The 27,043-nt window shown below is 47.1% G+C and overlaps 1 protein-coding gene across 3 annotated transcripts in view; it reads left to right on the top strand.

Moving 5' to 3' along the window:
• Arhgap39 (Rho GTPase activating protein 39) overlaps positions 1-27,043 on the top strand; it is a 110,859-nt gene that overhangs the window by 71,673 nt on the left and 12,143 nt on the right. For all 3 annotated transcript variants that reach the window (XM_059247618.1, XM_059247616.1, XM_059247619.1), the window contains exons 4-6: positions 12,626-12,709; positions 22,886-24,239; positions 25,085-25,646. In XM_059247618.1, coding sequence (XP_059103601.1) covers positions 12,626-12,709; positions 22,886-24,239; positions 25,085-25,646 — 2,000 coding nt within the window. The remainder of the gene's footprint in view (positions 1-12,625; positions 12,710-22,885; positions 24,240-25,084; positions 25,647-27,043) is intronic.

Here is a 27,043-nt window from a genome sequence, read left to right on the forward strand (position 1 = left end):
AACAGGTGAAGCACATGGGCTGCAGTAGAGCCCTTGAGTCAGCTGTCTCCAGCTGTAGAGCACACCAGGTGTGACTCTGCCGGTGTGTGGGGGGGTGCCATGGTAACCTTGTTTCTTCTGGTGGAAATAAGGCTATGGTATACTAGTTGGCCTTGAAGTGCATTGGGGGTCTTTCTGAGATGTTGCTGTCACATTTTTTGCTGTTTCAGTGGAGGATTTCCCCAGAAATGGCAATAAAACAGTCCTTAACAGAACCTGGGTTTGCAAAGAGCTAGTGAGGCATGGGACTTCCTCCAGGAGCTGCTGTATCTCGGGGACAGTAGAGGACTGGAAAGAAGGGACAGGACTCTGGGCTCGTTTGAAGTGTAAGACGGGAGGCACTGACCACAGAAAGTGCTACTTTAGCCCTCCAGGACCAATCCAGAGAGGTCAGGCCTGGAGCTTCAGCCGGGGAAGGGGGACACTATGAAGGAGCTGGTGTAGCCTGTGGAAGCTAGACAGTGGTGCAGGGCATAGCATGGCCTGGCGGGCAGTGGAGAAGTTAGAGACCAAGAGGACCAGACTGTCCACAAGGATTATGTTCTGCCTCCTCCAGCGAGTAGTTTTCTGCTGAGGATAACTGGGCTTTTTATAAGGCTCATCGTGTTAGGGAATTCCCTCTGGTTTCTGTGCTCCAGGGATCTTATCAGGAAAGGGTGTGGTTCTCTGAGATGGTGGTGTGGGCTTTCGTCAGTCTATTAATGTGGTATATTTCTTCCATGAACCTAATTTTCTTACATTGAAACATCCTTGAGTTTGTGTTTAATCACCCTAGTGGTATCCATGTGTGCTTGACACATGAAAGAACTCCGTGTGGGCTAGGCAAGTGGTTTTGTGAAACATCCCAATGGAACATTCAGAGCAACACAGCCAGAAGTCCTTGTTCTGCAGCGGAAATTTCCAGAAGAGATGACATGGCAGAGACGTAGGATTCAGACTTCCTACAAGTTAGGAGCCAGTGAGCTTTAGGACCTAAGTGGAGGGAGGCTTGGGCACAATGCACAAGACTACGTATAGTCCCAGCACTTGAGAAGCTGAAGTCAGTCCAGGAGTTCAAGGTCAACCTAGTGAGATCCTCTCCTAAAAAACAGACAAAAAAACCACCTTACAGACATTCACAAATAAGATCCAGCAAGAGGGTATAAAGAAACAAAATCTTGAGGCTGGATAGAGTAAGAACACTTGTTACTCTTGCAGAGGACCCAGGTTCAATTCCCAGTACCCATGTGGTAGTTCATAACCATCCATAATTCCAGTTCTAGAGTATCCAACACCCTTTTCTGACCTCGATGAACACCAGGCACACATGTGGTACACATATAAATGCATTCATACACATAAATAAAATAAATCTTTAAAAACAAAAGAAGAAATGAATTTTTTGGTGAGGATTAACATCCAGTGACCATCTGCCCTCAGGTCCTGCTTGAATCCTTTCTTTCCATGTGAAACTTCTGAGTGGAGAGAAAATCCCACATATTTAGCATATACATTATGGTAAATTCTCATGCATATGTATGCACCGTGAACATCACAACCATGGGAGTGATGCCTCTATCACCCCGACTCCCTTGATCTTCGTGTCCCTGTTCACCTCCACATTTGTAGGACTGTGGATCTGCTTCTGTTACAGAAGTTAATTTATTGTGGAGAATTTCACCTGAACTTAAACCCTGTATACTCCTTTTGTCTGTCTTCTCTTTCTTTTTATTATTTAACATGTTCTATGTATCAGCACTTCTGAATAGTATCCTATAGTGTAGATTTTTAGATAGTCTTGCTATGTAACCCACAATGACCTCAAACACAGTCCTGATCCTGCTGCCTCCCCAGTGCTGAAATAACAGGTATGCACCATGATGCTCAGATTGGGCCTGCTCCAACCCACTTTACTTCTTTTGGCTGTTGTTTGAGACAGGGTCTCATTGTATGCCTCTAGCTGACCTGGAATTCCCTATGTAGACCATGATGGCCTTGAACTCACAGAGATCCTTCTGCCTATATCTCTATATACTGGGATTAAAGGTATGTGCTCCCATGCCTGGTCAGCAAGTGCTTCTAACTGCTGAGCCAACTCTTCCTTGAACAATCCTCCTGCCTCCACCTCTGGGGTACTAGAAATATAGCTATGGGCCAACACATCCAGTTTTTGTGATGCTTAGAATTGAAATGAACTTAGAGCCATCCTCGCATATGCTAGGCAAAGACTACTCTTGTCATTTGTTGTTTTTTACTTTTACTCTTTTGGGGGCCCGCCACCCAGCTCCCAAATAAATATGCAGAGGCCTTTTCTTACTTATAAATGCCCGGCCTTAGCTTGGCTTGTTTCTTGCCAGCTTTTCTTAAATTATCTCGTCTACCCTTTGCCTCTGGGCTTTTCTCATTCTCTTACTTCTGTAAATCTTACTCTTACTCTGTGGCTTGCTGTGTAGCTGGGTGGCTGACCCCTGGAGTCCTCCTCCTTCTCCAGCTACTTCTTCCTTCCTAGATCTCACCTCCCATTCCTAGATTTCACCTCCCAGATTTCTCCTTCTGTTTATCCTCTCTGCCTGCCAGCCCTACCTATCCTTTCTCCTGCCTCACTATTGGCCGTTCAGCTCTTTATTAGACCATCAGGTGTTTCAAACAGGCACAGCAACACAGCTTCACAGAGTTAAACAAATGCAACATAAACAAAAGTAATACACCTTAAAATAATATTCCCCAGCACTACCAAATGTTACATTACCAGTCCTTTATTTTTTTTTTTAATGTTTTTACTGTGGTTAGTTTTTTTTTTTTTTTTTTTTTTTGTTTTTTCTATTTCAGATCTCAAGCAACTAACTGCCCTAAGATCTCATGTTATGGTATTTTCTTTGTGTTTCTTGTGCTTGGTACTTGTGGAACTTCTTGGGCTTAAGGCTGTATAGTTTTCATCAAGTCTGAGAAATTCTCAGCCAGTTTTTCTTCAAGCTTTTATTTATCCTTTAACCTCAGATTCCAGTTATAAGTATACTAAACCTGTTGCCATTGTCCTTCAGCTCACTGATGCTCATGATTTTTTTCTTTCTTTATTTTATGTATATTAGTGTCTGGCGTGCATATCTGTGCACTGTGTGTGTGTTTGCTGCACACAGAGATGAGAAGAGGGTGTCAGATTTCCTAGAACTGAAGTTACAGATGGTTTTGGCCCACTATGTCGGTGTTAGGCTCTCTACAAGAACAACAAGTGCTCTTAACCACTGAGCCATCTCTCCAGCGCCTATTTTTATTATTATTAATTAGCGACTGTGTTTGAATATGTGCGTATGAATGCAAGTGCCTCTGGGGGCACCAAGTATAGGATCTCCTTGGAGTCAGAGTCACATGTGGTAGTGAGCCACCCGGTGTGGGTACTGGGAACTGAACTTGTGTTCTCTATAAAAGCAGTACAGACTTCTTTTTAAAAGCAGGGTCTCACTATGTAGACCAAGCTAGTCTCAAACTCGCCAAGATCTGCCTACTTCTGCCTCTTGAGTGCTGGTACTAAAGGTGTGCTCCAGCTCCACTCTACCAGCTCCACTCGACTCTTTCCCACTGAGCCATCTCTGCAGCCCCTCAGTGCTTACTCTTCTTCTGCCCCTCCAGGAAATCTTTCACTTTGTAAATTGGAATGTTCATCTCTATAACTTCTTAAAGAAGTATTTTTCTTTAAAAATATTTGTATGTGTATGAATGTTTTGCCTGTATGTGTGCACCGTGTGTGTCTAGTATTCTCAGAGACCAGAAGAGGGCATCAGATTCCCTCGAACTGGAGCTGCAGACCCTTGTGAGCTGCTAAAAGGAAGCTGGGAACTTAACCCAGGTCCTCTACAGGAGCAGGAAGCACTCTTAACTGATGAACCATCTCTCCAGCCCAACATTTTAATGATTGATTGATTGATTGATTGATTGATTGATTGAGACAAAGTCTCACGTAACCCAGGCTGGTCTTGAGCTTATTATGTAGCCGGAAGATGACCTTGGACTTGTGGTCCTCCTGTCTCATCTTCCCAAGTACTAAGATTATAGGCATGTGCAGTCACACCTCCTTTGATAGGCCTGGGGTTTTCTACATACTAGGCAAGCACTCTACCAACAGAGCTTCACCCTTTCTCCTCATCTCTAGAACTTTACCCTGGGTCACTTTATGTGTTTGTATAGCTTATGTTTCTGTTGATCTTGCTTAGCTTTTTTTCTTTTTTAAACTTTATTTATTATTATTTTGGAGTGTGTGTGTATATGTAGGAGTAGCTTACATGTGCTACAATGTGCATGTGGACATCAGAAGCAATCTTGTGGTGTTGATTCTCTCCTTCCATCTTTACTTGGGTTCTGGGAATCAAACTCAGGTCATCAGGCGAGTGTCTCTATCTGCTGAGTCATCTTAATCTATTCAGCTTTTTTTTCCTTCTAACCTTTTCAGCATATGGAATACACGTTGAATTACTCGTTAGTGCCTTCCCTTGCTAATTTCACCATCTGTGTTCATTCTGGGCCAGGGCCAGCTGACTGGGTGTTCTCTTTGCAGAACACTGTGTAAGCAGAGTGCTGCCCTAGGAGGACAGGCATGCCACACATGAAGCAAGGCATCTGCCCCAGCAGAGAGCACTTCGGGCCATGTTCTGAGAGAGATCCAAAAGCACCATGCGAGCAGCAGGTAGCCAGTGTGGCTGCTCCAAGGAGCAGAAGCATTGACATTCCCTGACATCAAAATCAATGGTTAGGGCTGGTCGATGGCTCAGATAGCAAGCTGCCTGCCAGGAAAATATGGGGATCTGTGTTTGGAGACCAGCACCCATAAAAAAGCTAGGCATAGGAGCCAGGCATGGTGGCATATACCTTTAATCCCAGCACTCAGGAGGCAGAGACAGGAGAATTCCTATGAGTTCAAGGCCACTCTGGTCTATAGAGTGGTTTCCAGGCCAACCAAGCCTACATAGAGAGATCTTATCTCAAGATACAAAACAATACAAAATCAGGCATGGGCATGCATATATAAGCTAGCATGAGTGTAACCTAGCATGGTCATGCGTGTGTAACCTAGGCAGAGACAGATGTCTCCAGAGCCTGCTGGCCAGTATGTCTAGCCCATTTCAGTGAGAGACCTTCTCTCAAAAGTTAAGGTGTGAACACTGGTCAAGAACAGCATCAGATGTCACCCTCCGGTCTCCACACACATGCGCACACACATACACACAGAGATATCCATAAGTGGCAAAAGAAAGCTGGGTGGTGGTAATGCACGCCTTTAATCCCAGCACTCGGGGAGGCAGAGGCAGGCGGATCTCTGTGAGTTCGAGGCCAGCCTGGTCTACAGAGCAAGATCCAGGACAGGCACCAAAACTACACGGAGAAACCCTCTCTCAAAAAACCAAAAAAAACTGGGTGTGATGGTACACATCTCTAATATCAGCATTTGAGAATCTGAGGCAGGAGAATCACAAGGTTGAGGCTAGCCTAGGCTATATAACTGAAAACTTTTTCTCATTCAGAAAATTTCAATGTTTTCTCTTAGTCTAAAAAGAAATAATTTTACTCCTTCCAAGCTTTTAGCATGCTGTGTGGTATGGCATATCAAGAATACTTAGCTCTTATTTCTAACAAAAAAGAAAATCTTAGTGGAAATATTTAAAGCTAGGTCCATGAGCATGAGTGAAATTTGGTGTTGACACTGTTATTTCCATAGTTCATGATAGATTCAGTTTTTTTTCTGCAGAGTCCTTCTACTGAAAAGTATTGGGCTTATATTTCTACATGAGCTTACATTTTCTCAAGTTTTATTAATTGGTCTCCTAAGTCTCTAATACACTCTTAATCTTAGCATTATTATTTTTTTTTTTTTTTTTTGGTTTTTCGAGACAGGGTTTCTCTGTGTAGCTTTGCGCCTTTCCTGGAACTCACTTGGTAGCCCAGGCTGGCCTCGAACTCACAGAGATCCGCCTGCCTCTGCCTCCCGAGTGCTGGGATTAAAGGCGTGCGCCACCACCGCCCGGCTTAATCTTAGCATTATTATTTGCAACACATTTTGGCAGTTTTTACTTCAGGTTGTGCTTAATTAGTGGTTTATCTGTGTTGTTTTGGGGTATGACATGTTTCTCCTCAAAGGCTCATGTGTTGAAGGCTTTGTCCCCACCTAGTGGTGGTGTTGACAGATAATTAGATTACAAGGGCACTGAGGGCATCAATCCAGGAATGAAATCACAACTTAATGAAGTGATGGAGGCACGCCTGTTTAAAGACCTAGGTCACTGGGAGTCTCTCCTTGAAGCGGATATCTTTTCTTTTTTCTTTTTTGTTTTTTTTCAAGACAGGGTTTCTCTGTGTAGCTTTGCACCTTTTCTGGAACTCGCTCTGTAGCGCAGGTTGGCCTCGAACTCACGAGAGTGCTGGGATTAAAGGTGTGTGCCACCATCGACCAGCTTTGTAGCGTATATCTGGTTCCTGGTCCTTGCACATGTCTCCTTCCATCCCTTGAGAAGAGCTGAACAACGCTGTTCTCCTACCTCCTTTCAGATGTAGTGCTCTGTCTCACCGTAGCCCAGACACGATGGACGTAGCTCATCACAGGCAGAACTTCACATCAGGAGCCAATGACCCTCTCCTCCTGTTACATCTGGTATTTTATCACATTGATAACTGGTGGACTGGGCGCATTTGAACATAGTCTCTGCTGTAGTTCTCTACATAAACAGTTTATAGGGGCAGTTCTTTATTATTTAAGCTTAGCTCTGACTCATAATAAATTGATCAGTGTCAGTAACATGTTATGCCAAAAAAAGCCATTGAGTTACATGACTGCTATATGTCTCTTGTGGACCTCACCTATAGAAGAAACTGTCTGTGCCAAAGGCTAACGGTCTTAGGCAAATTTATTATATCTGGACATACTGTTTGGGCTGCTGCAATCAATACAGTTTAATTAATTCATCATTAGTGAATCAGCTTTCCTTGCTTAACTAAGAAGTGAGCAAGCCCCTCAGGCTGGGGAGATGGCTTAGTAGGTAAAAGTGCCTGCCTTCCAGGCATGAGGACCTGAATTCAGATTCTTAGCACCTACATAAAAACTATGGCCATGGTCAAATACACCTGTCCCTGGTGCCGTGGAGATGAAGATGGTAGAACTCTCTAATCAGTCATTCTATCTAAGTGATGCACACTGGCTTTGTGAAAAACCCTGTCTCAGACTATGAGATGGAAGGCAATCCAGCAAGACACGATGTCAACCTCTGGTCTTATACACACGTGCACATGAAAGACAGAGAAACTGAGAATTTTCTTTTTTCTAATGGTGATCTTCTTTTTGTCCAGTAAATGTGCGATAATGAGATGGTCCATCTTGCGGTTTCTCCTTCCATTTAAAATCCCTGGGAGCATTATATAAGTTGAGAATGTTGTGACATGTGCTCAGTAATGCTAACGTGTTCTCTTAGTGCTGCGGCATGTCACTGTCATGAACATGGTGTTAACCATCCAACCCAGTGTACTGTGCTCAAGAACATGACGTTTAGGGTCCATTTTTCTTTTACTGTTTTGGTGTTATAAATATTTTCTGATATTAAAACATAATAAAACATCATGATGAGCTACTAATGCTGTTAAGCTACAACCGCATCATTGCGATTTTCTGCCATTGGGCAGTACATGAGTTATAAGAACCATGTTGAGTCTCTCTCTTGACTGCTCAGCTCTGCTGTTTAGTACAGATGCATCCACATACAGTATAGGAGTAAGTCATTGTGCTAAGAAATTTGAATACCATGTAATTTCCACACCATAAAGTATTTTCCATCATTTAAAACATATAAAACCCATTCTTAGCTCACGGCCTTATAAAAATAGGAAGCAGACTAAAATTGGCTGTAATTTCTTGACCCCTGATTTAAACTGCAGCCATTTTTTTTAATAGCCAACCCATAGAGGCCCCAGATGTGGCTTGACCTCCTGTCAGCCTCACCGTAAGGCTCATTTCCTAGGCTATGACAGGCTCCCCCCTCTCCTCGTCTACTCTCCGCTGAAACCTCCCTCTCTACTGACCTTTGCTGCTCCCTATCTTAACCCCGTGAATGCCTGAGGATCTGGTTTGTTATCTAGCAGACTCCCCATGGAGTAGGAACTGCTTGTGTCCCTGCCCCAACTCAGGGCCAACCTGGCATCGGTGATTAATGAGGATATGAGATGTGTTCCAACCTTTGGCAAAAGTATAGAGGACAGGTTGATATTGACTCCTTCTACCTAGGCACTGGTGGCTGGAGGTGGGATGTAGAAGGAGCATCAGCCCTAAAGGTCCCAGGTGCCCTTAGTTGTATGAGCCAATGTTAGAAGCAGCCTTCAGAAACACGGAGTCCTCTGGAATACTGAAGTAGAGTAGCAGGCAGGCGGAATGGCTTTTCCATGTGTCTCCTGGGAGAAGAGGGGCATGAGCCTAAGGAGGAGGAAGCACACAGTGTGCTGTGCCCAGTGTGCCCTGCTGCAGTGTGACACAGCAGTGAGCACGGGGGACCTGCAGGGTGGCTGATGACGGAGTCCCATGCTCCAAAAGGTCTTGTGACATTTGGTGACCAGCCAGACATAACAGAATGGATACCCTGCCTGAAACAGCTATGGACATAGGTACCCTAGAGTTATGTTTACATATTTCATTTATTATTTTCTAGCTTTCTACTATATATCATAACTCTATATTTGAAAATACTGACTGCTAGCTTTTGTTAATAACTGCCACTCATTCATTCAGTCTTTTGAAATACATGACCATCCAGAAGCAAAAATAAAACACCCTAGTGTCATCTCTTATTGATTTTCAGGTACATATTCTTGCAGTTTTGAAATATTGTACAGTATTCTGCCAGATGTAATGGCACAAATCCAAAGGATATGCTGAGGAGGCAGAGGCGGAGAGCATGCATTGTATGACATGTTAGCCATTGCATTCTCACTGTAAACAGTGTGCTTTCTTGGCTTTTAGACATGGGACTTCTTTCTAGAACACTTGCTGTCTTCCTAATTTTCTATTGCTGTTGACTAAATTCTTGTATGTTGCCTCAGGCCATTTTCCACTCCCATAGTAAGGTATTTTTAGCAGGGTGATTCATAGAGAAGACTGGCTTATTTTGGTTCATGGTAAAGTGAAGGCATGAGAGACAAAGGAGCTGCCCTACCCTGTAATGCCTTGCTCTCACAGATCTCTTAAGAGCACTCTACCCCCACAGAAACTCAGCAGTGCCCTCATGGCGGGGGTCACATTGCCTCATCCCTCTTCAAGACTTTTCCTTTCCTTAGGTTGGAACCAAATTTCAATGTGAGTTGGTGTGAACAAAACATAGCATATGTATTGGTTGGTGAGTTTTAGCATCTGTGCTCTCCCTGTGCTGCATTGTTTAGACAGGGAGCTTTGTGCACCCATCTTTATGTAGTGTGCCCGTGAGGTCTCCTTCTATACCCTGTACCTATCTTTATGTAGTGTGCCCGTGAGGTTACCATCTTTATATAGTGTGCCCTTGAGGTCTCCTTCTATACTCTGAACATTTTCTCTTAGCTATTTTAACATTTTTTTCAATATTTTTACTTTGTGTGTGTATGTTTAGGCAGTGTGTGTATGTTTAGGCAGTGTGAATGCCTATTTGTGTGTGCTTGTGGAGGTCAGAGGTTAACTTCAGGTGTCTTTGTCTAGCACTCTTCAGCTTATTTTTTGAAAAGGCATCTCCTGCTAACTCGGAGCTTGCCATTTTGGCTAGATTTGCTGGCCCATCAGCTCCGAGGATCTTCCTGTCTCCCCCTCCCAGCCTAAAGTTACAGGTGCATGCCTTTACAAGTGCCTTTTTATAGGGATGCTGGGGATCTAAATTCAGATTCTCATGCCCTTCACCTACCAAGCCATCTCCCTAGGCCTTCCCTTATGTATCGAAGCCAAGTATTACTATTTTGATCTAGCACAGTCCTTATATTTGTTTATAAAGACGATCCTTTTGGTTTTTGGAGACGGTTTCTGCAGTCCTGGAACTCACTCTGTAGACCGGGCTGGCCTTGAACTCTCAGAGGTCTACCTGCCTCTGCCTCCCGAGTGCTGGATTTAAAGGCATGCAACACCATTGCCCCACTTACGAAGAGAGTCTTAATGCTTATCCCAGACTTGCCTTGAACCTCAGCCTGCCAGTTGTTGAAGTTATAAGCATAAACCACTAAGCCCAGATAAATGTGGAGCTTTGGTGGAATAATACTTGAGATTGAATGTTAAACAGTCAATTGAAAAGCCAAAACTGTGTGTGTGTGTGTGTGTGTGTGTGTGTGTGTGGTGTGTGGTGGTGTCATATGCCTTTAATCCCAGCACTTGGGAGGCAGAGGCAGGCAGATCTCTGTGGGTTCAAGGACAGCCTGGTCTACAGAGTGAGTTCCAGGACAGCCAGGGCTACACAGTTGAAACCCTGTCTACAAAAACAAAACACAAAAGCAGAAAAGCCACAGGTGGGTATGTACTTAAGGAAGTAAAGCCTGGCTACCGACCAGCCCTGTGTAACCGTTTGATAGCCCAGGTAGGGAGGTCTCGTTTCAGGGCCTTCAGTACCTTGAACCAGGAGGAGTTTGTGAAGACAAAATGGCAGTGGGCCCTCCCAGATGGAAGGACCTCTTCGTAGATCTCTACTGAGCTCTGTGAGGATAGTTTAAGGCACATGATTGAATACAATAAAGGAAGGGTGTTCTTTTTTTGGAATGTAATGAATCTGAAAGAGAGACCAGGCCCATCTTACAACTATAACTCTACACTGGTGGTCTAGCATCTTACAGCCCATCTTGAGGAATTCATACTCCCACCCAGGATGGATATAAGAATCCTAGTGATGCTTTACCTCTGTCTTCAAATGTTCACAGACGGATCTTCAGAGTCAAAATGGAGAGCACTCAAAGTGAAGTATTAGTTCTGTTTGGTGGGATGAAAATTCTCCAGCATTGTTGGTTCAGAATCCAGTGTCTTCCCTAGATCCAAGGAAGCATACAAGGAAAATTAAGCCATGTCTTCATTCAAATCCAGGCTGAAGTGTGATTTGAGTGATAAATGGGATGTGTGTGAATGGAGTACAGGTCTAAAAAGACATCAGAATAATTTTTTATCCTTCTATAATTTAGCTGTTCATGATTATATGCAGTAAGTATTTTCCTAATAATGCTGCTCTTCAACTCCCCCCCCCTCCCCCGAGCTGAGGACCGAACCCAGGGCCTTGCACTTGCTAGGCAAGTGCTCTACCAGTGAGCTAAATCCCCAACCCCTCAACTTTTTAAAAAGTAATTTATTTTTATTTTATGTGCATTGGTGTTTTGCCTGCATGTATGTTTATGTGAGGATGCCAGATCCCCTGGAATTGTAGTTGAGCTGCCATGTGTGTGCTGGGAATTGAACCCCAAACCTGGGTCCTCTGGAAGAGCAAGCAGTGCTCTTTACTGCTGGGCTATCTCTCCAGCCCCTTGTTCTTTAACCCTCTCAAGTGGAAGCTAGATTACAAGTCTCCATTAATATTACAGTAACTTTTTGTTCGGTTGTTTTAGCTTTTCAAGACTGACACCTGAACTGGGTGTGGTGGTGCACACATTTCATTCCAGCACTTGGGAGGCAGAGGCAAAGGGAGCTCAGTGAGTTTGAGGTCAGCCTGGGCCACATAGCGAGTTCCTAACAAGTCAGGGCTACGTGGGGAGGCCCTGTCTCAAAAAATAATAAAGACTGACGCTTAATGATGGATTTCATCTTTCGTCCAAACACGGAATCAGCCAATGCCCCTTCTATTTAGTGCACTGGCTAGCCTTCCAAAACCATGTTACATACTGGTGGCAAGAATCCACATTACTATGTTGCCTCTAGTGGGTCTGCTTTCAGCCTTTTGTCACTGAGTGTTATGAAAGCCTGGAGTTTAATATAGATAATCTTGATCAGAATAAATAAGTTCCTTCTTCTAGACTACCAAAGCCTCATCTTAATCACAAGTGGGTATTAGTTTGATCACCTGCCTTTGGACAGCTGACCGGGATAATCACCTGTTTAGGTGTCCGGCCTCAGATATCTCTTGGATGACTTCACGTCTGCTGTCAGACGGTCATAGTACCCTGCAAAGTCTCTGTAGCATGTCTCCCTGGTTGTCTGTCATTCCTGGTTGAAACTCTCACTAATCCTATCTCTGGGATTAGTCCCATTCTAGGACAGGGCTGGTGTCCTGGCCTGCCTCTTCCGTGGCCTCTAGGCCGGCCGCTGTGGCCGTTCGTACTCAGAAGAGATGGATATAGGACAGAAGGAAATTGTTGCTTAGACCATAGAAAGGAACATAGGAGCGTGTGGTGCAGACTTGTAATCCCAGCACTCAGAAGGCAGAAGCAGATGGATCTCTGTGAGTGCCAGGCTGCAGTGTAAGACCCTGTCTGTAACTAAGAGAAGAAGGGAAGGAACACACAAAGTGCCACTCAGCTCGTCTCCGGGGAGGGAGGGCAGCTCGGTGTGCTTGAAGTCCTGCACTCACACTCAGCTCGTCTCCGGGGAGGGAGGGCAGCTCGGTGTGCTTGAAGTCCTGCACTCACACTCAGCTCTGTTTCGTTCTGCTGTGTTTAGTTGTTCACCGCCGGGTGTGCTCCTGGAGAAGGACTATGAAGTTTACCGGGACTACAGTGCTGACGGCCAGCTCCTTCACTACAGGTAGACCTGCTGATGTTGGACACACCTGTCCGCTGAGCTGAGTGTTCCTGGGTGGGCTGTCAAAAGAAATAGCTGGAGCAGAGTCTGGTTGAGCAAGACGTCATAGGAGCACCAGGAGAGGCTGTAAGACCACCAGCACCATGGGTGTGGGCAGAGGACACTCAGAATTGCCCTAACTTCACTGGGAATTCCACTGTGGAAGAACCTTGGTGCTCTCCTCAGCCTATGGCAGAAGGATGAGGTGTGAGGGATCCTTAATGTGTGTTCCACCCCTGTGCAATACTGGTCACATACTTGAGAACATTTGCCAGGCCCAGTCAGGCAACCCAAGGTGGTCATAGGGAGGAAGCAGCTTCTGGCTTCTCGACCCCAAGTCCTCAAACAGAAAGGTAGCAGCCACCTCTAGCCTTCTTTGTTGGTGACAGTTTTTCTGTGGGACATGTAGGGGAAGCAGCATTTTATCCCTGAGGGTGATCAGAGTCCTTATCACAGAGCACCAGGAACAGCGTGGGTACTGGGGAAGAAGTTGAACAACTTGAGAGGCCTTGAGAGTTTAACCCGTTGGTTCGTTTCCTACGTAGAGACAGATGTGGAAGAGAATCAGTCTGCCCTGGTCCTTAACGTAGCCACGTAACTAAAGGTGTGTTCCAGGTCTCTCTGGGCTTCATTTTCCCATCAGCAGTACAGGTCTGGTAGATACTTATCTGCATGGGGACAAATCAAATCTCAGCTCTGGCCACCAGGCTTGAGACTCTCCACGACCCTTCAAACACTGTAGTGGGCCAAAGAGCTGTACTCTTTATGGCAGATGTGCCCATCTAACCTTTGGTTGGCAAGCACTGCCACAATCCTGCCACCCCCGGGGAGCTATTACCCCTCAAAATCAGGGGGCTGCCTCATTAGTCATGTGCCCATCACCATCTGCAAATAAATACCTGTAGTGCTTTCAGGGAAGCAGGTACCCCTTACAGCCACAAGTCCCAGGAGACAGAAGAGGCTCTCTAGGCCTTTCTGGATATCTTAGGTATGGGTGACAGATGGGAGTAGCAAGCCCACTCAGGGGTCCCCACGTTAGCAGTTCAGCTACTCTCAGCCCTATCAAAACGCATCAGCCACACTAGCTGACATGACCAGTCTCTGCAAAGGCCAAAAGGCCCTCCTCAAAGTCCTCCAGCTATTTGCCTCCAGGTCTCCAGCCCTGTCAGCTACTGTCTGTGTTGCATTTTTCATCGCCCTTGACAGTCACTCCCTTTTCCCTGCTACCAATGATATCATTGGAGATTCCTTTTAGAACCCCATATGGTCTCCCAGGTAGACCTGGACAGCACAGAGCCAACAGCTACATTTCTAAACCAGGAGGACTCTCTGGGCTCTGCTGCATTCCAGTGACCAGCCCAGGCTACTGATGTCTGATACAGCCTGGAAATTGTCCTTTCCCTCAGCAGAGGAGATCATCTGATCTCAGTTACGGGCTGGAGGCAGCTTCATACAAGGCAGCCCAGCCTTCTCCTTATTGTATTGCTTTTCTGTCTGTCCAGACCATGGGAATGAGTCCACCCAAATCTAACTGAGTGAACATGTGAGTTTATTGGGCTTACTTACAGGAGTATAAGATACCCAGAATATATGCATCACTGCAAAGTCCTACCACGTCATGAATGATGACTTCATGGAAGCTGCATCATTGAGCGACACACACATCCTATATATTCTAACATTTCCTAAGATCCCTTGCAGTAGGAGAGGCAAACAGAAAAGAGCAACGGGAGGGATGGTTGGGATTCCAGGACAGAGTCCTATGACCCTCCCATTACTCCTACTAGGGATTATTAATAGTCCTGTTATGGACATGAGACCCTATGCCCCCCCCCAAAAGGGTACCATTCCCATATATCAACCTATCACTGTATTGTTCTACTTATTCCATTGCTGTGGCTACTGAGCCATTGTTACTCTACTCCAAGACAGTGACGGAATAATCATGAATGCCAACAAGGAAAAGCCACACTCAACACCCATTCTGCTATTGTTGCCCCATCACTGAGACCTTGGCACAAATACCAGTGACATCTGGAGAAGAGGTGGGATCACAAGAGGATATTGGTGCTTTTGCAAGAGCCCTAGAGCCAGAGGTTTGCTTTAGTGGGATCTCCGTGACTTGGGTGACTGAATACCTCTTAAAAAGGCTAGAAAAAGGGTCAGACCTCACCCAGAGATGCACTTGATCCTCTCTGCTGAGAATGCATCCTCATCTGATCATCTTGGCTCCAGAGAAAGGGAATTTGGTGTCCTTAGAGCCTGTACAACACACAGGTATGGGCAGAGTCACTCAGTTCTAGAAGTTCCAAATGATTCTTGGATAGTGAGTTCCCCCGAGAAAGGCTTCCTCCAGGCCAAGGTATCACCCCACATGGCTGGGCAGTGAGAGAGTAGAACCAGTGACCCAACTGGCACTAACCCTGATGACCTTCAGCAAGGGATGCTGCAGAAGACAGGAGCCAGCGGGCTGCACTCTGGCCTTAGAGGGAGCCCAGTACTTCCTCTCACAAGCTGTCCTGCACAGCACAGATCAGCATGACCTGGAATGGCAAGAAATCCAGGCACTTGTGAAACCAATTATGGAGGAGGTCAGAGCTGACCCACCCCTAGGCAGTGAAGCTGCCCACAGTTCAAGAGAAAGCGAATGCAGTATTTTCTGCTTCCTGGGTGCAGAAAGCTTGCTAGCTTGCTCCTGGCCCAGGAATAGCAGTTGCAGTTAGAAGTGCCTAGTGTGCCATTGTCCTACTGCTTAGCGCCTCAGTCTGTGGCTCTTGTCTTTCTGATCCCCATCTTGGCACCAGCTTTGGGTTTCTTATAAAGAGAAGTCACAGAGAGGGGAACACAGGGAGAGAGAAACAGCAGTTCTAGAAAGGAAAGGTAGCAGAATGTGGGGGCAGTGTGAAGGAATGGCATTTTGTAAGCCAATACCCATTTACAATATGGGCATTTAATAATGGGCATTGAAAAGATGGGAACACAGGGAGTTCAGCCTTTGGGGTAGAGAAACTATAATTACAGGTGAGAAGCAGCAGAAGCACTGAGGTCTTCAGAGAAGGAACCTGCCTAAGAGCAGGTCTATCCTCCTGAGGGCCAAAGACAGGGCTAAGCCCTCAGCAGGGAAGTCCAGGTGCTCCTGGAGGCCTGCACCAAGACAGCAGTGGAATCCTTGGTGGCCAACCCATGCTGGAAAAGGGGAGGCCTGGACAGTGGTATTGTTTTCTACCTGGATTTTCTTCACAGTTACAAACTTTGGTGCCAGATTTTAGCTCTGAAATCACAGCATGAGGTCTATGGGCACACAGGCTGCTGCACTTGTAGCTGCTCCCTGCTTCTGGGCTTCATACTGCCATATCCACTTAGGCGATCCTAAGGGAGCTCTTTCAGCTTTGGTTTCATGTTGTGTAGTCAGGGCACCTGAGCCCAGGTGCTGTATTCAACAGAGTTATCGCTGGAGCTATAAGATAAGTGGAGGTTAGCTAAGCTCAGGTGGACACTGTGAATGTTGTATGGGGAGGCCACAGACATTCTGTGAAGCCTAAGCAGGGCTGTGTGCAGCAGAGATATTGGGGATGCTCAAATAGCCTCAAGGATGTGGAGACAAAGTCAGAAGGTGGTTTAGCATCATGATGTATTGGGCCTGGTCATGATGTAAGGCCCAAGACTGAGTAGGGTCAAAGCAGTGACGAATGCAAAGCATGTGACTGCAGAAAGGCCCAACCGGGCTCAGCTTAGGAGTGCTCCAGCTTCATGTGACCATGAAGCTGTGGATTTAGTGAGGCCTGGGGACAGGAATAAAGTATCTGAGATCCAGGTGTGGTCTGTTCTCTAAAGGAAGCCTCTTCCATCTGTAACATAGTCTTGCATGGCACTTGGCTTATATTGAGGATGCATCTAGACTCCAAGGAGGTTCTTGGGCACAGTGCACATAGCACTGCCTACCTAGTGGAAGGCAGACCCACATAATTGCCTGTTTGTTCTCTGACATCTTGGCCAACCAGTGATCAGGACAGAATGCATTATCAACCCACAGACCTTTCTTCTACTCATGATTCTCCTGACACTTGTTCCTATCTCTGGAAACTCAGAAACCACAGGAATGTGAGCCTTTCCTGAGCCAGTCAGTCCTGAGATCTCACCTGGCCATAAGCGGACAGCCACAGAGTTGGATCATGATTTTGTGAGTGGGCCTGTGTCTGGCACTCTTGAGTAGCCAAAGCCCCTCTTCACCTGTGTTATTCAGCTTTCTACGGCCCCCACGTTGGAACACCAAAATATAATTGTTTTCACTCTTTTGGGGGGCCTGCCACCCAGCTCCCAAATAAATCACACACAGAGGCTTATTCTTAATTATAAATGCCTGATCTTAGCTTGGCTTGTTTCTTGCCAGCTTTTCTTAAATTATCCCATCTACCTTTTGCCTCTGGGCTTTTTCCTTACTTCCGTATATCTTTCACTCTTACTCTGTGGCTTGTGCCAGCTGAGTGCCTGGTCCCTAGCATCCTCTCCTCCTTTTCTTGCTCCTTCTTTCTTCTCCCAGACTTCTTCTATCTACTCTCTGCCTGCCAGCTCTGCCTATTTCTCTCTCCTGCCTCACTGTTGGCCATTAAACTCTTTATTAGACCATCAGGTGTTTTAGACAGGCAAAGTAACACAGCTTCACACAGTTAAATAAAGGCAACATAGAAGAACGTAACACATCTTTGCATCATTTAACAAATGTTCCAGAGCATAAAGCAAATGTAACACACCTTAAAATAATATTCTACAACAACCTGCCTCTGCTAGTAGGTGTGGTCTTATCCATATGAACCCAGAATCACAGAATAGAACCAGAACAGATGGCTGTGGATGCTTGGACGTCCCCTTTCATAAGACACTAACTTTCCTTAGACTGACTTTTGACCTAGGGTAGCTGTAGAAGCTCAGCCAAATCCATGGAATACTCAGGAGTCATCAGAGATATCCTGAGCAGTGAGATCTGGGGACTGGCTTTGGATATACTCACTATGCCTCTGCCAAGCCACCAAGACTAACAGTCTTTGAGTAGCTCCTGGGACTGGAGGACAGAGTTGGTGCTCTCTCCCAGATTTCTGCAATGCCGGGAGGAGAGGGTAACCAGTGCATAGGCCATCCCCGTTGCACAAGCCCAGCCTCAGTCAGCTCAGACACAAGGAAGATACTGGGCTTAGAAGAATGGATCTGAAACTGACATGGAAGCCTCCTTCCTGATGACTGTCTCTCATAGAATCCAGAAGTCCTGTGCAGTCTGCCAAGGGAGAAAAACAAGTAAACCTACCCAGCTGCCAAGCCTGGAATATATCCCCAGTAGTGCAATAGTCGAACTTTACATATCTTAGGGGTAGCCAGCAGCCATCTAATTAGACATAAGGCCTGCTCAACAGTAGGGAATTCATGCCTGGTACTGTGAACCTGGCCAACTGCCTGTGCTGGTGAGGTCAGGGACCCTAGAGGGAAACCTGTCACTGCCACTCTTGTAAGCCAGCGTAATTTCTGTACACTTACTGTATGCACACACGGAGGTGTAGCCCTCATCCCTCATCAAAGAAGAGTTTCACCTTGTAGCCCTTGCTGGCCTGAAATTCACTATGTAGACCCTGAACTCACAGAGATCCTCCTGCCTGGAATTAAAGGCATGTGCCACCACACCCTTCAAAGAAACTTCTTTTTTTCAGTAGATGGAGACTATTACAGAAATTTACAACCAGTCAAAATGCAAAAAGAACAATAAACTGCAGGGTGCCCAACCCTAATAGATCTATCTACAATCTCCAATACAGTCCCTAAACCTAAGGCTCAGGGACATGACAGGAGACAGAAAGATTGTAGGAGCCAGAGGACCCAGAATGTCTGCTGTGAGTGTCTTTGCATCCATGAAAGCTCAACATTATGTATGTCTAAACAAGACCTGCACAGTGACAACACCAGCCGACGACAGCCAGCGTGAACAGAGAACTCTTATGGGTTACAGCCCGAGATGGAAAGTGTCTTAGTTTGCTTTCTAGTGCTATAATTAAATGCTATGACAAAACAACTTAGGGAAAACAGGATTTATTTGACTTGCACATCCCAATCACAGTCCATCGTGAAGGGTAAGTCAGGGCAGGAACCTAAAAGCAGGAACCAAAGAGGAGGCCATTGAGAGCAATGCTTACTGGCTTGTCCCCGCCCGGGCTCCCAGGATTACCTGCCCAGAGTTGACTTTGACCCTGCCTGCAGTGGGCCGGCTCCTCTACATCAGTCATTAATCAAGAAAATGTCTTCACAGACTTGCCTACCAGTCAGTCTAATGGAGTCATTTTCTCAGTTGATGTTCCCTCTTCCCACGTGAACCTAGTTTGTGACAAAATGACAAAAAACAAACAAACAACAACAACAAACAACCAGCACAAAGAACTACAGGCAATTGATTGCTGCTGGGAAAGAGAGAACTAGTCTTCTAAGCAAGCTCCCTGATAGGTTATCCAATCCCAAGTGGTCAGCCCTAAAGACATATACATATGAACAACACTAAATGGACTTAGCAGGGTGTGTGTATATGTGTGTGTAATAATAATGGAAAAACAGGTCTTGAATCTGGGAGCGCAAGTTGGTAAGGGGAGAGTGAGGAGTGAAAATCATGTAAATACAGTACTCAGATGAAAATCTCAAAAATAAAACTAGAAAAAAATATTTAGAATAAAATAAAAGAGGCTGGAGAGATGTCTTAGCACTTCAGAGCACTTGCTTCTCTTGCAGAGAATCAGAACCCATATGGCAGCTCAGAACTCCAGTTATAGGGGAATCTGACAACCTTGTCTGACCTCCATAGGTACTGCCCACACATGGTGCACATATATACGTACATGCAGGCAAAACACTCAAAAATAATAAATAAAAATACTTAAAATAATAAATATAAACAGATCATCATGTATACATTTTGGAGTTACCAGAAAATTGCTTTAATGAATAATAATACATATGTGCAAGATATTAAATGACAATCATAAAGTCAGGTAAATTCATGAGAGGGCTAGGGGGTGTAGTGTTCCTCCCAACTGGAGTGGCTATGTGTGACTCCTCCTTTTCTTTCCTGAAATGGGGAGAGGGAAAGGGGAGGCAAACACCATGTTCATACCACTTCACTGAGGGAGGGAGATGGAGGCAGCACCTCCTGCAGCTGATACAGCAGGTGACTGAGCATCCTGAGAAAATGTGCATGGACAGGTCTGGGCCAAAGCAGAGCAGTCTCACCCAGGCCTGATTTGTGACAGCGCTGAGTTCTTCATTAGCACATGTCAGTTCACCTGGAATAAACTGAAACAGACCTAGAAATGTAAGCCACCTTTCTCAGAAATCATTTGTGACTGATCTGTGCATTAACTCTTTGGAACAGGAAAGTAGCTCAAGAAATGAAGAGCTGTTGATGAGGTGGTTGAAGAAGTGACTTGGGAGACTGGCACCCACTTACTGTCGCTCTGCAGACATTTTGTCGTCTGAGAGTGATGAACACTTAAAAAAATTGTGAAGGAGATAAGGGTCATGTGTATCTGGCAGGTGAATGGATGGATAGTATATGTGGGACTATCCTGCTTTCAAGGTCCTTAACCATTTCTTAAATTTTAATAATAAGTTGGGTACAGTGGCAGGGGCCTGTAATCTCAGCACCTAGGAGGTGGAAGCGGGATGATCAAGAGTTCCGTGTCACTTCAGCTACATAGCAAGTTTGAGGCCAGCCTGGGCTACATGAGATCTTGTCTCAAATAAAGGAAGGTGAGGAGGAAGGAGGGGAGAAGATTGTGTCAGAACAGAAAATGGTAGGTCACCTCCCTGTGTAAGTTTCCTTACCACTGTTGGACTGTCATCAGGGTGTTCATATAGTACACTGCAGCGTTCTAAAGTTAACTTATCCTAGGTATCAAGGAACAAAACATTCAAAGATGTGCCTAAAGAAATTGTGAAAAGCCAGACATAGGGGCTCACACCTTTGATCCAGCATAAAGGAGTCAGAGGCAGAGACAGGCAGATCTCTTGGGAGTTTGAGGCCAGGCTATAGTATAGTCTGCACAGCAAATTCCAGGACAAGCAGGGCTACAATGAGAGATGTTGTTTCGAAATGATGATGCCTATTTCAAAATGATGATGATGATGGTGAATTACTAAGATTTAAGCCAGTAAAAAAAAAAAAAAAACATGAGGGGCTGAAGAGGTAACTCAGTGGTGAGAACACTTGCTCTTTTTCCAGAGGACCTGGGTTCAATTCCCAGCACCAACATGGAGTCTCACAACTGTCTATAACTTCAGTTCCAGGAGATACAGTTCCCTCTTCTGGCCTCCTCTGGCATGAATGTACATGTACACAGATATACATGCAGGCAAAACACCCGCGCACATGAAATAAAATTAGAATAAGTTTCAGGTGTAGAGATGCATGTCTGATGTCACAGATTTCATTTGCTGCATTTGTTGGGAGAGGGTTGCTGGGAGTCACACCTAGAACTATATGCATGTAAGCAAGCACTTTTCATTGGCCACATCTCCATACTTACTGCATTTTCCTTTATTTTTCAAGACAGAACCTCACTGTGTAGAACAGGCTGGCTTCCAAGTGCTGGGATATGGCTGGTGAATGGATGGATATCATGTGCACGCTCTCACCCGGCCTAAATATCTGTTTTTAATCCACCCAGCCATCAGCACTTTGTTATAGTACCCTGAATGGACAAAAATAGTGTTTTGCTTTTCTGTATTAGTGTCTTGCCTGCATTCAAGTATCTGCACCATATATATGGTTGGTGCCTGCAGAAACCAGAAGAAGGCAGTGAGTCCCCTGGAACTGGAGTTACAGACAGTTGTGAGCTGCCATATGGGTGATAGGAATTGAACCCAGGTCCTTTGGCGGTGCAGCCACTGCTCTTAACCACTGAGCCATCTCTCCAGCTCCAAAATGGTGGTTTTTAAGCAGATTAATCTTGAGACTGCTGCTATTCCTAAGGATCTGGGTTCAATTCTCAGTGCCTATAGGGTGGCTAACAAGGGTCTTTAACTCCAGTACTAGGGATTTGCTGCCCTCTTTTGGCCCCAACAGGCACTGCATGTGCATGTTGTACAGCTAACTGCGGACAAAACACCTATACACATAAAAAAAAATAGATTAACATGAGTGTAGTAGCATACACCTCTAATCTCAGCACTTGAGGCAGAGGCAGGAGGATCTCAAATTCAAACAGACATAGCCACCCAGCCTTTCTAAACAGGCAGACACCATTGTTGAGTAAAGCACTAGTAATTAGAAGACAGAGGAGAAGAAACTCCGAAGGATGGAGGTGAGAGATTAGAACTCGTGAAAACTGTGTGGTGCACAGTGAATTGTAACTGGAGTCCCAGAAGAGAAGGAATAAAGTAAATGTGATATTTGAAATTACAATAGCTAGTTTTCAAAAAGCCATGCAAGATTATCCAGTGACAATCAAAAGGTGCGGAACTCCTAGTCAGAGGGTCACACCTCCGCGGTCTGGGGAAGAACAGGACCTCTTTCGTGGAACACTGTTCTAGGTCCAGCTTCTTGCTACTTCAAGCATAGCCCTGAGGTGCAGGGCCCTTCCTGACCTCAGGCCTGTGGGACAGGACATACATGAGCATTGTGTCTGATGTCCCTAGGGGCAGTGCCACCCACTTCATTAGTAAGCAAAAGACATTCAGAAGATGCCAGATACCCACTGTGACCTTGCTGGTGAGGGACCAGGATTGAAGCATTATGACTTTTGTGAGTGCCCTTGACCTGATACAGGTATTTGTAGGGAGATGAGGGAAAAACAAGTATGTTTCTGTCAAAGTGAAAGTGGTGATTGGGGGACCAAAGCAAGGGGGAATCACAGGAGCCTTCTTCCGAACCCGGGCCCTGTGGTGCTCGTATGGTGTGGTGCTGGGCTCTTCTGACACCTGAGCCATTGCCTGGCAGCTCCAGAAGCAGCTCTCTGCCTAGTACTAGACTGAGCAAGAAACAGCTCTGAGGTGGAAGTCCTCTAGAAAGAGCACAAGATCATTCCAAAAGGAGGAAGATGCTGGGAAACTCTCAGGCTGGATGGTGGGGTTGGACTTAACTCTGCCAATAACTGGGTGTCACTCTCCACGCAGGACCTCCTCACTGCGATGGAACTCTGGTAACAAGGAACGCATGCTCATCAAGGTTGCTGACCGTGAACCCAGCTTCCTCACTCCCCAAGGCAATGGCTATCCCTCAGACAGCCAGCTGGGGGGGCATCACCGCAGACCCTCTGGCAGCCAGCACTCCCCTAGCCTGCAGACCTTTGTCCCTGACACTGATGGCACTGTCTTCTTTCCGGAGAGGCGGCCCTCACCCTTTCTAAGGAGGGCTGAGCTCTCTGGAAACTGTTCACCACTGCTGATGCAACCCCGAAAGCCCTCCAGTGACTCACAGCCCTCCTCCCCACGCTATGGCTATGAGCCCCCACTCTATGAGGAGCCTCCAGTGGAATACCAAGCCCCCATTTATGATGAACCCCCCATGGATGTGCAGTTTGAAGCCAACAGCCCCTACCAGACTGGCTCACCACAGAGGTCACCAGGCCGAAAGCCCCACACATTCCTGCAAACTACTAAACAGACCCCAACGTCCCCCTGCCAACAGCTGATGCGCACCAAGCAGAAGTGCCCAGAGCGCTTTCTGAGCCTGGAATATAGTCCTGTAGGCAAGGAGTACGTACGGCAGCTGGTGTATGTGGAGCAGGCAGGCTCCAGCCCCAAGCTTAGAGCTGGGCCCAGACACAAGTATGCACCCAACCCAGGTGGTGGCACCTACTCTCTGCAGCCTAGCCCCTGCCTGCTGAGAGACCAGCGCCTGGGGGTCAGGTCTGGAGACTATAGCACCATGGAAGGGCCCGAGTCACGCCCAAGCCAACCACCCACACCACTGCCCCAGGCCCAGGAGGATGCCATGTCCTGGTCCAGTCAGCAGGACACCATGTCTTCCACAGGCTACTCCCCAGGCACTCGTAAGAGGAAGAACAGAAAGCCCTCTCTGTGCCAAGTCCCTAGCACCTCTTCCGCTGATGGTCCTGGAGACCTGCTAGGAGAGCAGCCTCTGACTGAAGAGCGTTCTCCATGCAGGTCCAGCCTTACCCCAGTAAAGGCTGAGGCAGACCTAGTGCGAGGCACACCTGAGCCCTTCCTGGCGCAGGCCCGGCTGGCCTGGGAAGCACAGCAAGCCCATTTCCACATGAAGCAGAGGGGCAGCTGGGACTCCCAGCAAGATGGCTCTGGGTACGAGAGTGATGGTGCCGTTCCACTGCCCATGCCTGGGCCCGTGGTGCGAGCGTTCAGTGAGGATGAGGCGCTGGCACAGCAGGACAGCAAGCACTGGAAGCGGAGCACCTTTGAGAAGCTGGGCTTCCCCCAGATCCTGCTGGAAAAAAGTATCTCTGTGCAGACCAACCTGGCCTCGCCGGAGCCTTACCTCCACCCCTCACAGGTGAGGGCACGGGGAGGGTGGGTGGGATCTCTGGGCCCACCAGACATCAGGTCATCACAGGGCAGAGTCCATGGCAGGGGTGTGACCTTTGGAGGTTTTAGAACCTGAGTCTAAGGCCCCGTGACCAGTTGTCAGGGAGGGTACAACTGCAGGATGCCACACAAGGCTTGAGTGCAGAGTTCCATGGCTCTGCCCTCTGGAATCCTGGCACTGATATTCTCGATCTTGCTTCAGACTGACTCCATTTTCCATGCTGGTCTTCTGCTCCTGCCCAGCAGCACCAGAGCCTACAGAGGGTGGAGTTAGAACCCAGAGGCCTCCTCAAGATGGTGTGACAGGTTTATCTCTACCCACTGGGGACGGCTTCCGTAATTTCTGAGCAGCAGCTGTCTTGGGTCCCCATATGGCTTCTGAGACCTACTCTAGGCTGTGGGGAACAGAATAATCCGGGACAAAGCTACCCTTAATAAGAGGATGGGCTCTGGTTATGTAGGCAGAGGGAGGGACCTGCAGGGTCAAGCCCCAGACAAGTGATAAAAGAGCCAGGTCCTCCAGCACTAGGGTCACAGGGTCATGCAGAGGTGGGAGTGAGGCTGGTAGCTTCGTAGCTTTGCCTATAGGAGGTGGATGCTAGCCGTCCTTAAAGGTGTCGAGGTGGTATCCCCATCTAAGATGTCATGTACCTCCCTCACCCACAGTCAGGTTTCCTCAGCCTCTTGGTCATGTCTGCTGGGCAAGCTGAGACTCACCTGGCTGGCTCACACCTCTTAGGGCTATAGTCCTGCTGGGCCTGTTTGCCTGCCCAGCCCACCCTCTGATGGCCCAGTCCCATTTGTCCTTCCCAGTCTGAGGACCTTGGTGCCTGCGCGCAGTTTGAGAGCAGCCGGCAGAACCGCAATGCAGTGCCCAGCTCCAGCTCTGTCTTCCCCACATTCACACTGCGGAAGCCCTCCTCCGAGACGGACATCGAAAACTGGGCCTCCAAGCACTTCAACAAGCACACCCAGGGTCTCTTCCGGCGAAAGGTGTCCATAGCCAACATGCTGGCCTGGAGCAGCGAATCCATCAAGAAACCCATGATCGTGACCAGTGACCGGCATGTGAAGAAAGAGGCCTGTGAAATCTTCAAGCTAATCCAAATGTACATGGGCGACAGACGGGCCAAGGCAGACCCACTGCACGTGGCCCTGGAGATTGCCACCAAAGGCTGGAGTGCACAGGGCCTACGAGATGAGCTGTACATCCAGCTATGCCGGCAAACCACAGAGAACTTCCGCCTGGAGAGCCTGGCCCGTGGCTGGGAGCTCATGGCCATCTGCCTGGCCTTCTTCCCACCTACCCCCAAGTTCCACTCCTACCTAGAGGGCTATATCTACCGGCATATGGACCCCGTTAATGACACCAAAGGTAAGGCCCAGCATGTGGGACCCTCAGCACCCCAGCTTTGCTGCTGCTGAAGTTAAGGGCTATGGAGAGGGTTCCTAGCCATGCTGGGTAACACCGGCCAGTTCCAAGAAGATATACAGTCCCCTGGAAGACCCCAGACCCCTCTTCCTCTGCTTTGTGGGCATCCTCAGAGAATCCTCCCTGAACTCTGAGAAGAGCCCAGGCAGGCCTGGCAGAAATAAGACATAGAGCCTTGTGTATCCACTCTGCTCCAAACCTACCGTGGCTAGGGACAGACATTGCCAAGCTCCTGTACCCTTACTACACTTGGTTTTGTTATCCTGTTGTTAGAGAAGATGGCTGGAGAGGCTCAGGCCATCTTCTCTGTAGGCTCTGGGCCAATGGCCTAAGCAAGGAAGAGCATAGTGACCAGGATGTGCCACCAAGCTCCAGCCCACATGCCCATCACACAAGTCTGGGAGTTCAACCAGCTAGTGGCCATTATGAGCTGAGTTGGCCTGTGAGGGCAGAAGGTGGTACTATCATAGATCTCCTGCTTGCCCATGGCTGCCTGGGGCCAAGTACAAGGTCCCCAGAGATATGCCATAGTTGTGTCAGCTGGGTAGTTGGTCTGAGCCCTGAGCTAGCTAGAGTGGCTACACAGCAGAACATAGGTAGCTGTGTGGCCATCTTCCACCACAGCAGTTGTTAAGTACCTGTGTGATATAGCCACAGAACTGATGTCTAGATGTACACCCACATGCTCGCACACACACATGCTTGCATGCTAGATCACACAGTGCCGTACTTTGCTCCCTGGGAGGAAAAGAGTCTATCTTGGGCTAGAAACTGAGGTACTGTTCAGGGCCTCTAGGCCTTGTCCCCAGCAGGTATGGGGAAAGCAGTTTTCATAATGCTGTGGGGTTAATGTGTACACACGAGGACAGGGCAGAAACTGCATGGCTTGAGCAGCGTCCTGGAGAAGGTGTGCAAAGCATTGGTATGATGCAGTACCTCAGCCAGTTGTGAGTGAAATTTCAGAATGCATGTGATTTCTGCCCAGGCGTGCTCTTTTCAGAATAGGTACTGGCAGATGTGTAGCTTGGCACGTGGTCTATGTTCCCATACTTACACTGAGGACTAAAATCAGTTTCTAAGCAGCTTGGGACTACCATAGGCTTTAGTGGGGAACTCAAGAACCCCAGTCTTTGGTCCTCTTAAGCCTTTCTAGAAGTAGGGGGAATCCTGGGAGCTGTGTTTTGTTGACCTCATAGGTCGCTTCCTTGTCCTCTTCTAAGGGCCTGTCAATTTGAGCTCTAGGCTATGAAGATGTGTCTTCACTTCCTAGTGCAGTATGAGGCCCACACACACCAAAGAGGGAACTTGAGTGAGATAGTGAGCAAATGAAGATTGGGAGA

The sequence above is a fragment of the Peromyscus eremicus genome, chromosome 20, assembly GCF_949786415.1.
Source record: "Peromyscus eremicus chromosome 20, PerEre_H2_v1, whole genome shotgun sequence".
NCBI lineage: Eukaryota > Metazoa > Chordata > Mammalia > Rodentia > Cricetidae > Peromyscus > Peromyscus eremicus.